General features: G+C 44.6%; 1 protein-coding gene across 3 annotated transcripts in view; it reads left to right on the top strand.

Annotated features, from left to right (window-relative positions):
* The window catches only part of MROH1 (maestro heat like repeat family member 1), a 491,156-nt gene that overhangs the window by 45,033 nt on the left and 432,871 nt on the right, over positions 1 to 13,252 (top strand). For all 3 annotated transcript variants that reach the window (XM_030220764.1, XM_030220756.1, XM_030220773.1), the window contains exon 4: positions 3,244 to 3,375. In XM_030220764.1, the coding sequence (XP_030076624.1) occupies positions 3,244 to 3,375 (132 nt within the window). The remainder of the gene's footprint in view (positions 1 to 3,243; positions 3,376 to 13,252) is intronic.

The raw sequence follows: 13,252 nt of genomic DNA, 5'->3' as shown, positions 1-13,252 counted from the left end.
GTACTTGTGACCTGGTTTGGCCGCTGTTGGAAATAGGATGCTGGGCTTGATGGACCTTCGGTCCCAGTATGGCAATACTTATATATTTATGTATAGAGGGGAGACGCTAGGTGGAAGGATACAGAGAGAAAGGAGGAGACACTGGATGGATGGGGAGAGAAAGAGGGGACACACTGAATGGAAAAGGATAGAGAGACACTGGATAGAAGGAAGGGGAGAGAGAGACACTGGATGGAAGGATCATGAGAGAGGGTAGAGGGTGGAAGGAAGGATGGGGAGAGAAAGAGGGAAAACGCTAGATGGAAGGGTAGGGAGAGAAAGAGGAGAACTGCTGGATGGAAAGGGGGGGAGGGGATAGAGTTAGTGAAAGACTGGAGAAGGGGCATAGGGAGAACAAGGGTGAGGAAAAGATAAAAAGCCATAGGTAGATGAAGTAAAAAGAGGGAATTAAAGACTGGTTAGTAAGAATGAATTAAATCTGGACAGAGAGGCAGAAAAATAAATTGAAGAAAACAAAGAAAAAGGAGAGAGAAAAATGACAATGGACAGGAAACCCTGGCAAGAGAGTTAAGAGAAGATGAAGGAAAGTAGAACCAAGAGACTGGGACCAACTCAGAAAAAGTAAATGGCCAGACAGCAAAGGTGCAGAAATTAATTTTATTTTTAATTTAGAATGAAGTAATGTGGTAGCTGTTTTTATAAAGGTTAATAAATGCAAATAAAACACAAAATAGAAAATAAGGTGATACCTTTATATTGGAGTGATTTCAATACATTTTTGATTAGCCTTCAGAGACCAATACTTCCTTCCTCAGGTCAGGAGAGGATACCATAACAGCAGTATACTGTCCTGAACTGACCTGAGGCAGGAGGATTTGGCCTCCGAAAGCTAATTGAAAAAGATATTAGGCTAGTCCAATAAAAAGGTACCATCTTATTTTCCATTTTCAAGTGCCTGAACTGAGCATATGCTGGAGGACTGGCATCGGCGGCTGAAGCACGCTGCCAACTTTTGCACTGCTCAACTAGCTCATGCAATGGGCAGCTAGTGGGGTTTGGGCATCTCTGCCAGCGATTCAACCAGTGCCACAATTTTGAAGTGCACTTAAGCCCTGTGGGGAATAGATGCTGGCTACTGGGTGAACTGAAACACTCTTTCTTTCCCATCTGTGCTGTCACTGGTGTAAATAAAATATCTTCTGAAATAGCTGTGGAATTGAGGTGTGCCAGGGGGCGGAGCCATGAGGTAGAGTGAGCAGAACCAAAGCAGAGTGGGGCGGGGCAGGGCTGGGGTGCATGTACTTAAAATGTCCCTTCAAAAATCGGAACCCCTTGGCAGCTCTGCAGAGGAAATTTCTGCTTCTTTAGAACTTACTATTTTTCCCCTTTCCTCTCTAAGGCAGAGCTAACCTTTTTAGCCTTTACATAAAATTCTACCACTACTGTGCTGTACTGAGGTCCCAAGCCCTAGAGATAAGTGAGTTTATCCTGTTTCAAACAGAGAAGGTGAAATACTACCATCAGAACCATATATGGCAGCGTGGTTGGCAGACAGACTGGGAGCCTAACAGACACAGTCAGGGAACAACAGTTAAATAAAAAGGAAACTTTATTGTTAAACAGGCAAACAAAATAGCAGTCTGGTTCTATCACAGAATCAGTGCTTAACATGTCAGCAATCACCTTAACAATGGTTTCTCCTCTGTGCAGCAGTCCTATCTTATCAGGTTTCTACAGAACAGTTCAAGTCATTCAAGCATAATTCTGGTCCTGGCCCTAGATAGGACACTCAGGTCTGAGGGGCTGATAATCAGTTCCCCACGCTGTTCCCAAACAGCGCCCTAAAAATAGCACTGGAACAGCGTGGGGAATTAACTCCCTAATGATCAGTGCTAATAACATGATAATTTGGCCGCGTTATTAGCGTTGATCATCGGGTGAAAAGTGTAGGAGGATTGTGCCTGGGCATGTATGCAGGCACAATCCTCCCGCACTTGTTAGACAAGTCTGGGCTGTCAAAAACTCAGACCTGTCAAATACAGGAGATGGAGGTCCCGGATCCTCCCAAAAGCGAGGCCCTGGTGCCCTAGTGCCCCTAAAACCCCCATACTCCCTCGGACAGTGACATGGGGGGGGGGGCTGTAGGTCCCTGACCCCCCCCCTCGACACACAAAGGCATGGGGGCTGGAGATCATGTGGATCTCCAGCCCCCCTCCCAACACCTCCAAGAAAGTCCCTCGTGGCCCAGTGGGCTACATACCCCACCCTCCCTGGTGGTTTAGCGGCCTGATCCCCCCCCGTATCTCTTTGTGTGATGGAGGAGGGAGTAGCACTCCCTCTTCTTCCAGCGCTACCTCCAAAATGGCGGTGCAGTGCCCTGCTCAGTGCATCCTGGGATTCGCTGGGGGGGGGGGGGGGGTCTACCCTACCATTCCCTACCTATCATTGTGTCGGGGGAGGGGGATCGGGGCCTCAGCCATTGGGGGTTCTGAGGGCGAAGGTCCACTGGACCCCCAGGACTGACTGTGGCAGCCTGGGCTGACTAGCATGGATGGGAGGAGGAAGAGCCTTAACCCTAGGGTTAAGGTGCTATTTGGCCCATATGATCAGAGCACGGTGCTCTGATCATATGGGTGGAATACCAGAGAGCTCATTTAAATATAATTTAGATGAGATCTGCGGTATTCCCTGCATGTTTAAATGCGGGTGCTAGTGGCCTCTAGTGCCAACATTTACTTTTGACCATCCTGCCTTGAGTCTTCACAAATGAAGAAATGTACTCTTTATCTTTGCAGTCTTCTCTTGTAACTCCAGGGTGGTTATTCTTTACCTCCAGGTGCAAACCTTGGAAATAGGTCTATTCCTTGCTTCCCTGAGAGCAGTCCTTGGGAGGATTCCTTCATTCCCAGTCCTCCTCCAGGAGACCTCTTTATTTGGGGTCTTGCTCCTGTTCCAGGGCATTTAACCACCTCCCAGCCTGAGCCCCGCCCCTCTGACTCAGCTTCTGACATGGCAGGTAAGCGCCACCTGCCATAAGGTGACTTAACTGCAAGATTAGTGAGGGAGTGTTCTCAGTGACACCTACTGCTATACCATACCATTCACTCTCTCACACTGGGTTTATGCAACTGTTTGTGTCTTGTTCTTGCTACCAGTGATCTCCAAAGAAAAATGGAACAACAAGAGTTTAATTTAATATAGATGACTTGAATTTGACACAGTGTAATCTTTTGTCCTCTGTAGTTGGCACCCCCACAGCGTATGCTGATCCTGAGAGCTATAGAGATGATGGTGAGGACTAACCTTGAAGCTCTAGAAATAGACACAGCCAAGCTTGTCATCCTTCAGGCCTCCAGTGAAATGACCAGGTCCAAGGTAAGGTTCAAGTTCCTCTCAGTAACAAGGGACTCTGCTTAATGTCTTACACATTTTCCTCTCGTTTCTGACCAAGGAGGTAGAATCCACAACAGTGACAGAATTGACTTCAATAGTCTGTGTTCCGCAGGTGGCAAAAGACAGATGTAGATTAGGGATCGAAGACAATGCTGGATGAATTTGTACGGTCTGAGTCCTTCAAATAACAAATACAGATATAGATCCACAGGGGTGGACTGGGGGGTGGCACACGTTTCCTTTCTCTTCCCACCCTCCCTAGATATCATACTTTTGCTGGTGGGCATACTGAAACCCTGCTAGTCAAAGAAATTCACTGCTAAAGCGGCTCCCTACCTCTTTGTGCTGCCTCAGGAGTGAGGAAGTCAGCAGGGTGCACAAACTGAGTATGCTTGGGGAGTACAGGTGTTGGTGGCTGGAGGCAGTCCGCTGACTTCCTTGCTCCTGAGGTAGTACGAGAAGGAAGGGAGTGATTCAGGCAGCAGATTTCTTTGGCTGGCGGGGCTTGAGCTACCCCACCAGCCATTGAACGGGTACTGCAGCTTTGGAGGGGACCCAAAGTTAGAGTAGGGGCATAGCTCTCCAAGGTCTCCCCCTGTGGCTATGTCAATATCTTCCTTTCTCCCACCTCCAGGTCCAACTCTCTCTTTCTCTCTGTCCTCTACCTCCAGGTCCATTATCTCTGTCTCTTCCCTCGCTCCCAACTCCCCCCCCCCCCTGAGTTCAACACCTCTCTCTTTTTCTTCCTTCCCTTCACTCTCTCCACCCTAGTTCCATTATCTCTCTCTCTCCCCTCCCTCTCTCCCTCTGAGCCTAACATCTCTTCCTCTCTCTTCTGCATGCACTGCCCTCCCTCCCTCCGTCCTTCTGTCTCTCAGGCCTATTATCTATCTTTATTTAAAAACTTGATATACCAGTCACCTTTCCAGTTCAGAGTGGTTAACAAAGCTCAATCCAAATAAAATTAAGACAGAGATTAGGCAGAGCCCTTTGATGAAGGCTCCTGGCCCGGACGAATATAGGACAGAATTTTATAAGTTAATGGGGGAGGGCTACGCACTGTCGCTCACCCATATGTTTAATGTGATGGTGGATGTGCAGACTGTCCCATCAGAGCTTAATACTCCCCAGATTGTAGTCCTTCCCAAGCCAGGTGGAGATCCCATGTTGCCCGAATCCTATCGGCCTATATATCCTTACTCCATTTTGAGATAAAACCATTGGCTAAGGTTATGGCCAGTAGGCTTGCTTGGTATCTGTCTTCCTTAATTCATGATGCCCAGCTGGGGGTTCTTAAGGGGTCGGTCCATAGCTAAGAACTTGAGCAACATTTTGATGGCCTTCGAGTGGCGAGCTTGAGATGATTGCCCTTCGCTGTTGATCAGCTTTGACGCCAAGAAGGCGTTTGATTGCATTCACTGGGATTTTCTTTTTGCCATCTTGGCACTGATGGGCGGTTCCTGTCTATGGTAAAAGCACTTTATTCCTCTTCTCAAGCCCAGGTCATGGTTAATGGTGAGGTGTCTGATAGTTTTCTTATTTTGTGCAGTACCCGACAGGGCTGTCCGCTGTTGCCGTTATTTTTTATTCTTTCTTTGGACCCACTCATGAGAGATATTTATCAAACTCCAGATATTTATGGTGTTCAGTTGTGTTTCAAAGTGGTGGCCTTTGCTGATGACAACTTGGTGCACACCACTCAGCCTGAACAGTCGCTCCCAGAGCTTTTGGACTTGTTTTTGGAATATGGGAACTTTGCTGCATTTAAATTAAATCTCCACAAATTGGAAGTGTTGCCCTCTTCAGCGGCAGTGAAAACGCTTTGGGTCCCGAACTTCCTGCTGAGGTGGATGATTCAGTCATCTTGCTGCTTGGGAATTCAGTTAGCTATACACCTGATGACTCTCTATGCCATTAATGTTCCACCTTTGCTTGAGGAGACTTGACGGTTGTTGGAGGGTTGGAGGGATTTCCCACTATCTTTGATGGGACATATCAGTCTGCTTCGTATGGTCATTTCCCCCAAATGGCTGTACTTGTTGCAGACTTTGCCGGTCTATGTGTTGCATAGAGATCTTCGTAACTCTATGGTCTTTTAGTGAATTCTGCTGGGCAGGCAAGAAGCTGAAAGTGCGCTGGCAATATTTGCTTAGGAACTGGAGTCAGGTCAGTTTAGGTTTACCTGATTACAAATTGTATAATCAGGCTTTCTTACTCCGCCACTTGGGTTATTGGCTTTTTGGTAGGCCCCAGTTTACGCCTCTGGATTTGGAGAGTGCGTTTTTTGCCCCTTATGATTTCCTCACTTTGCTGCACTGTGCAACTGCACAGCTTCCTCCTTGCTTCAAGGGGTCTAGTCTTCTACAACCATTGTAGGAGGTTTGGAGAGCTCTGATGCGCTTTTTTTTGGGGGGGGGGGGGGGGGTCCCTTCAGTTAATGATCGTCTTGTTATCCGAGGTATTTCGACTTTTGAGTCCGGCTCAATAACCATGTTTTCCGATCCTGGGTGACTTCTGGTCTTCTGCGCTTAGAACATCTGCACTGGGACTTGTGCTATTTAACATATTTATAAATGATCTGGAAAACGGAATGCCAAGTGAGGTGATTAAATTTGCAGATCACTATTCAAAACACATTTGAATTGTGAAAAAAAATGCAGGAAGACCTTAGGAACTGGAAGACTGGGCATCCAAATGGCAGATGAAATTTAATGTGGACTTATGCAAAGTGATGCACATTGGGAATAATAATTCGAATCATAGTTACCTGATGCTAGGGTCCACCTTTAGGAGTCAGCACTGAAGAAAAAGATCTAGGTGTAGACAATACACTGAAATTTTCTGCCCAGTGTGTGATGGCAGCCAAGAAAGCAAACAGGATGCTAGGAATTATTAGGAAAGGGATGCAAAATAAGACCAAAAGTACTATAATGCCTCTCTATTGCTTCATGGTGTGATCTAACCTTGAGTATTATGTTCAAATTCTGGTCGCCGTAACTCAAAAAAGACATAGAGGCATATTTTCAAAGCACTTAGCCTCCCAAAGTTTCATAGGTTTCTATGGAACTTTGGAAGGCTAAGTGCTTTGAAAATGAGCCCCATAGTGGAATTAGAAAAAGTTCAAAGAAGAGCGACCAAAATAATAAAGGGGATGGAACTCCTCTCATATGATTTTTTTTTTGTTACATTTGTACCCCGCGCTTTCCCACTCATGGCAGGCTCAATGCGGCTTACATCATACTTACATATGATGAAAGTCTAAAGAGGTTAGGGCTCTAAAGATGGTTGAGGAGGGATATGATTGAGGTCTATAAAATCCTGAGTGGTGTAGAATGGGTAGAAATGAATCGATTTTTCACTCTTTCAAAAAGTACAAAGACCAGGGGAAACTCAATGAAATTACATGGAAACACTTTAAAACAAGTAGGAGGAAATATTTTTTTCACTCAAAGAATAGTGAAGCTCTGGAACTCACTTGCGGAGGACGTGGTAACAGTGGTTAGGATATCTGGGTTTAAAAAAGGTTTGGACAAGTTCCTGGAGGAAAAGTCCATAGTCTGTTATTGAGATGGATATGGGGGATGCCATTGCTTGCTCTGGGATTGGTATCATAGAATGTTGCAACTAATTGGGTTTCTTCCAGGTACTTGTGACCTGGATTGGCCACTGTTGGAAGCAGGATACTGGGCTAGATGGACCATTGGTCTAACTCAGTATAGCTATTCTTATGTTAATCTCTTGGCCCAGGATGTGGCACTTCTGACATTTGAGGATCTGCAGCAGAAGGTTGGGGTTCAATGGGGTAATCGTTTTGGGTATTCTCAGTTGCACCACTATGTTCTTTCTCTTAATGCCGGATCCTTGGGCCTCCGTATGGGAACCAAGCTGTGTGAGTTCTTTCAAACGCTTTCCTTGTGAGGGCTTTCGGTTTTGAGCCTGGTCACTTTGTTGGGCCTTTGGGATAGATGGGTGGTGGAGCTGGGGAAGGTTTTAGATACTTGGGATCCTTGAGTAGCCATTGAGGCGATTGGTATCTGGGGTCTGGCTTCAGGAATGCCATTTTAGAGTGATTCACCGTGCTTATTTCTCCTTGGTGCAGTTATTCCATTCAGGTAGAGCGTATATCGCCTCTCTGTATTAAATGTGGTGGGGCTGCTGGTACTTTGGGGCACTTGTTTTGGGACTGTCCTAAGATTCAACAGTTTTGGTCCTCTGCAGTACACTACATGGTGTCTGGTCTAGGTGGGTTGCTGTTGGTATGGTGTAACAGTTACTCTTGGATATACCAGGAGCTTATTGGGTGGGGACCAAGGGTCAGGTTTTACTGTTTCGGAAGTTGAGTCTGCTTGTAAATTTTTTCTTCAGTCCTGGACTTCAGTACAAGCACTTTTAATGTGGCATTGGTGAAATCAAGTGCATCAGTTAGCTATGTGGGTGGCGAAAGCGGCCAGAGGCTCTGTGAAGCAGAAGAAATCATTTCTACTGATGTGGACTGCCTATCTATACTCATTGAGTCCTAAGGGACAGAGTTTACTTTGGGGTTATTTGTAAATTTAGGAATGGCACTGTTGTATGTGGGGTTGGTTTTTTTTTTTTTTTTTGGGAGGGGGTGTGTTCTATCAAGATGGAGATTTGACTTTCTGGGTAGATTGAGGGAGTGGGCTCAGGTGGGGGGCAGGTTTGTTTCACATTGAGTTTGCTTAGGGGTTTGGGGCTGCAAGAACACGGGCCCATAGATCCTGCTTGCTTCATTTGTTTGTTTGGCCTTTCGGGGGGGGGGGGGATGGGGGGTTCTACATTCTAAACTCTTGATGACTAGTTACTGCGGTTGAGACTTTTTTGTATGCTCAATCCTGGTAGTTGTTTTATGCCTTGTGTTGCCTGTATTTTTATGTTTTGTCATCAATACAATTGTTGGAACCTAAAATGAAGATAGAAGAGGAACTCCATCAATTCCATTCAACTGGAATTTAGGGCTGCTTCAGGAACAGGAAGCTAACAACATTTTGTCCTGAGTGCACTTGAACTAGCAATCCAAACTCACTAAACTACATTCAATGACCACTCATTCAAACTTAAAGTCAATATAGACAGATAAAACTTCCCATTCTTGGGGCTGCAGATTGAAAGCCAACTTAAAGAGTTGTATCTTAATAGAACCCTAAGCTTTTATAAGTTAGATCCTACTCAGATTACTTTAAGCAAAATGTTCCAAACTGATTATGCTTGCCAAAGGAGAGCCTTTTCCTATTTAGCCACCCATTCCTTTAGCTTCTCTTTTAATTCTCTAGATCTGCTTCTTTATTTTTTAAAACTTTTAATAGGACTTTAAATCTTTGATCAGTAGGTTCCGCTCAGATTTCTTTAGTCAAGGTGTTACAGAGTGATGGTGCTTGTTAGAAGAAAGCCCTTTCCTGTATAACCATCCAATGTGTCTTCCCTCTCTCCCAACTCCCCCCTCCCCCGGTCTATTTTCTCTCTCTTCCATCTCTCCCAGTACTCTGCCCACATTTCTCTCTCAGTTCTCCCCCTTCCCTCCCCTCATGGTCTGGCAACTCTCCCTTTCTCCCCCCACCCGATTTGCACCCGCCCGTGGCTCTCTCAGGTCTGCCTCCCTATCACACCTCCCCCTGCTGTGCATGGTCTGGCATATCTTCCTCCTCTCCCTTACCTGCCCATGGCTCTCTAAGGTCCCCCCCCCCCCCCCATATCTTTTCAAATTCTTGAGAGTCTTTGGCCCTGCGTTGCCAGTGGCAGCTATACTCAAAGGCTGCCTGCGACCTGCACTGGGCCTTTCCCACTGATTTTTCCTGCCCTTCTGAAAACAGGAAGTTTGTTAGAAAGGGATGGGATGGATCAAAGGAAAGGCCTGGTGCAGGCCGCAGTCAGCCTTTGAGTAGGGCTGCTGCTAGCACTGCAGGGCTGAAGACTTTCTCGGATTTGAAAAGGTACATGGGAGGGGGGGTACGGCAGGGGAGAGAGAGATCATGCACAGCGGGGGCAGGTGCGGGAGGGAGTCAGAAAGTGGTCAACAATTATTAATCGTACCATTAATCGTGATTAGCAGCCCTACTGATGATCAGAGCAGTGTAGACAGTCAAATTTGTGCGGTTGATGGTTAAGGGATATCTTTATTGGCTTTATTTCTTATATACAGCCTGCAAGCCAAAAAGCTATCGAAGCAGTGTACATTCAGGTACAGTAGGCATTTTTCTGTCCATGGAGGGTTCACAATCTTCAGTTTGTACCTGAGATGAGAAGGAACTACAGCGGGATTTGAACTTGGCTCCCCTGTTTCTCAGCCTGCTGCTTTAACCATTAGGCTTCTCCTCCACTCCACTTCTTAGCTAGAGTAGTGTAGGCAGGTATAACTGGGAAGGCTAAGCAGGCCAAACATGAATCATGTTAAGGTATGATGCTGCCCCTAGGCATTTCTTCTAAAGTTGTTTTCTGTAGCTAATACAATACAGGATTTTTTTCCTCTAGGCGTCTGCATGTGGCTAAAGCGTGGGAGGGAGGAGAGTCAGGTGGCATGAAAAGAAGTTTCTCCAAATATTTGTTCTGCTCAGCAATTTGATTGCTAGTTCAAGTGCACTCAGTACAAAATGTTGTTGTTAGCTTTCCTGTTCCTGAAGCAGCCCTAAATATCAGCTGAATGGAAAACTATGTTGGCCTATCATGGATAAAGGTGTTTTTTCACTTTATTTGTATTTTTTAATTAATTAAGCTTACAGCAACAATCAGGCTACCCACGTGGAAACAGCATATACATTAACCACCATTCCCAACATTTGTAACAATGACTCTTTTTAATTCCCTGGGGTCCAAACATGGATTTAAATAGCTGCCACTTCTCTCTAGTGGGCAGGGATAACGAGGAAATGGGCGTGTTATCATCTCACCTCTCCAGTCTTTCCCTGTATCCTGTGTTATATGCAGCACCTGAGCACACAGTTGAGAATCATCTGTTCTGCCCTTCCACCCCTCCAACCTGATAAGAAGCTCCTATCTGCGGCTACACTATTGCCCCTATTTCCTTCTGTTACCTCAGAGTTTCCTTGCTCCAAAGCACTGAAATAGTTTTCTCCTGGATCCATAGATTGTTCCAGGCTGTCTGTTTTCCTTTTACCAGAGCAGCAAATTATTCTCCTCCTCCGATCTGCTAAAGCTTCTTCCTCAATTCTATGATACCGGACTATTTTCCGTTCTCCCATCTAGCTACTATGAGCAGCCATGCTGCCAGGAATCAAAACTGACTTCACTTTCTTTATTCATTTAGCATTGGTGAATAATTCCAGATAATTAAAAACCCTGTAACCTTGTGCATATCCCTTTCCCTGCCCCAGAAATCTCTAACTCTAGAATGCTCCAATTGGCTGTTCCTTTTTGTCCGATTCCTTCTGGGACATAGTGCATACTGCTCTGGTGTGCCATGGATTTGAAATATTGTGTCTAGGTAATGGGTACTTGTAACTCTTTTACTGAGATTTTCCCAAAGTTCTTCACAGTGCTCGTTTCCCTTTCCTGGTATGGGTTCTTGTCCCTTTCTCCTCCCTCTGTTATGGTTGTTTTACAGTGCTGTTTAATGTTTATATTTCTGATACTGTTTCATGTTGGTCCTATTACAAGGATTCAAGTTGTCCTCTTCAAGTTTATCTCACTGATGGTATTTAAGCTTAGATTTGGTCATTCTATTATTGTTATGCTATTAATAAAATTGAAAGTTTTAAATTGTACCTGCTGTACATTGCCTATGGTGAATGTCTTCATAAATCCCAATGTTACAACAAAAAAAGTGGGAGAGCGACCAAGGATACCAAAGACTGGAAGATGTATATTAATAAGAAAGTTTATTGAAGGATGAAGACACAACGTCGTGTTTCGGCCATTAGGCCTGCATTAGGAGTCTCTTTCGCAGAATGCTTCTGAAAAATGATGAAGAAAAATCTTCAAGGTAGCACAATAGTCTTTAAAAAGACTGTTGTTAGAGTAGACGAGTTGGTCTAGACAGACTTCTGCGCACACTGCGAAGTGTTTGATTTGAACTTTTTTTGTTGTACTGCTGTATCTACCGTGGGGCGTTTTGAATTCTCCGTCTCTTGGCGGATTTCTTCTTTCATAAATCCCAATAAATAAATCCTATAAATCTTCCTTATCATACTCTTTTTCATTGGTCTTTCATTGAATTATTTATTTATTTATTTATTGCATTTGTATCCCACATTTTCCCACCTATTTGCAGGCTCAATGTGGCTTACAGAGTCCTGTTATGGCATTGTCATGTCAGGATATCAGATACAATTAGTGATGTAAAAAGGTAGAGTCAAGGAGAAAGAAAAGAATTAAGCGGATTAAGTTGGATGAGTGTGGGAGGTATACTGTCAGGCTGGGGTGGTTTGGTATGGCTATTGGTTCTCTTTATAGGCCTTATTGAAGAGATATGTTTTCAGAGATTTACGAAAGTTGGTTATTTTGTCAAGAGTTTTCACGACTGCAGGTATTGCATTCCATAATTGCGTGCTCATATAAGAGAAGGTCGTTGCATGTATCAGCTTGTATTTTAGTCCTTTACAGCTGGGGAAGTGCAGATTAAGGAATTTGCGGGATGATCTTTTGGCATTTCTGGGAGGTAGGTCCACGAGGTTTAGCATGTAGGTTGGGTTCATCTGTGTGGATGATTTTGTGTACTATCGTGCAGATCTTGAACGCGATGCATTCCTTAATTGGGAGCCAGTGAAGTTTCTCTCTTAGGGGTTTAGCCCTTTCATATTTTGTTTTTCCAAATATGAGTCTGGCGGCTGTGTTTTGGGCTGTTTGGAGTTTTTTGATATTCTGTTCTTTGCTGCCAGCGTAGTGTGCATTGCAGTAGTCTAGGTGACTTAGTTCCATTGACTGTACCAGGGTGTGGAAGATGTGTCTCGGGAAGTAAGATTTTATTCTTTTGAGTTTCCGCATGGTGTGGAACATCTTTTTCATCGTATTCTTCATGTGGGTATCGAGTGTGAGGTTTCGATCAATGGTAACCCCGAGAATTTTCAGATTTTGTGAGACGGGAAGAGAACAATACGGTGTGGTTATGTTGGTGAAGTTGTTTGTGTTGTGTTGTGAGGTGAGTACAAGACATTGTGTTTTTTCTGCGTTCAGTTTTAGCTGGAATGCATCCGCCCAGGAGTGCATGATTTGGAGGCTTTGGTTGATCTCGTTGGTGATTTCATTTAGGTCATGTTTAAACGGGATGTAAATCATGACATCGTCTGCATATATGTAAGGGTTGAGGTTTTGATTGGCTAGTAATTTGGCTAAAGATTTTATCATTAGGTTGAAGAGGGTTGGTGAGAGGGGGGAATCCTTGGGGGACTCCGCATTCAGGTATCCATGGGGTTGATATGTCAGCATTCGTTGTAACTTGGTATGATCTTGAGGTCAGGAATCCTCTGAACCATCTGAAAACTGTGCCTCCTACTCTAAAGTATTCTACTATATGTAATAGTATTTCATGATTGACCATGTCGAAGGCACTGGACATGTCAAATTGTAGGAGGAGTATAGCACATCCAATGAGAATAATGCTCTTAGAAATACTTTTTTTTATTAGTTTGCTAAAAGTGCTTCACTTAGAGCCTTGAGAGGTTCAGCAAGGCTGAACATTTATTCATTATCCCTCCCCTATTAATGAAAGCCCCATCCTTTAAAATATTGATTCTTAGGTTATTCTCCTCCATCCATTTAACCCTTCTCATTTCAAGGATATGTGCCATTCTTTTCTTTTGAGTCTGTGTTGGGAGCTTACTTCTAATTAGCTTGTGTTTTAAGTTGGGTGGCTATCCGAAGGCCAGCACTGGTGGGGATGGGAATATCT

The sequence above is a fragment of the Microcaecilia unicolor genome, chromosome 1 (genome assembly GCF_901765095.1).
Source record: "Microcaecilia unicolor chromosome 1, aMicUni1.1, whole genome shotgun sequence".
NCBI lineage: Eukaryota > Metazoa > Chordata > Amphibia > Gymnophiona > Siphonopidae > Microcaecilia > Microcaecilia unicolor.
The sequence above is the reverse complement of the archived record's forward strand: the minus strand, read 5'-3'. Positions and strand labels throughout refer to the sequence as shown.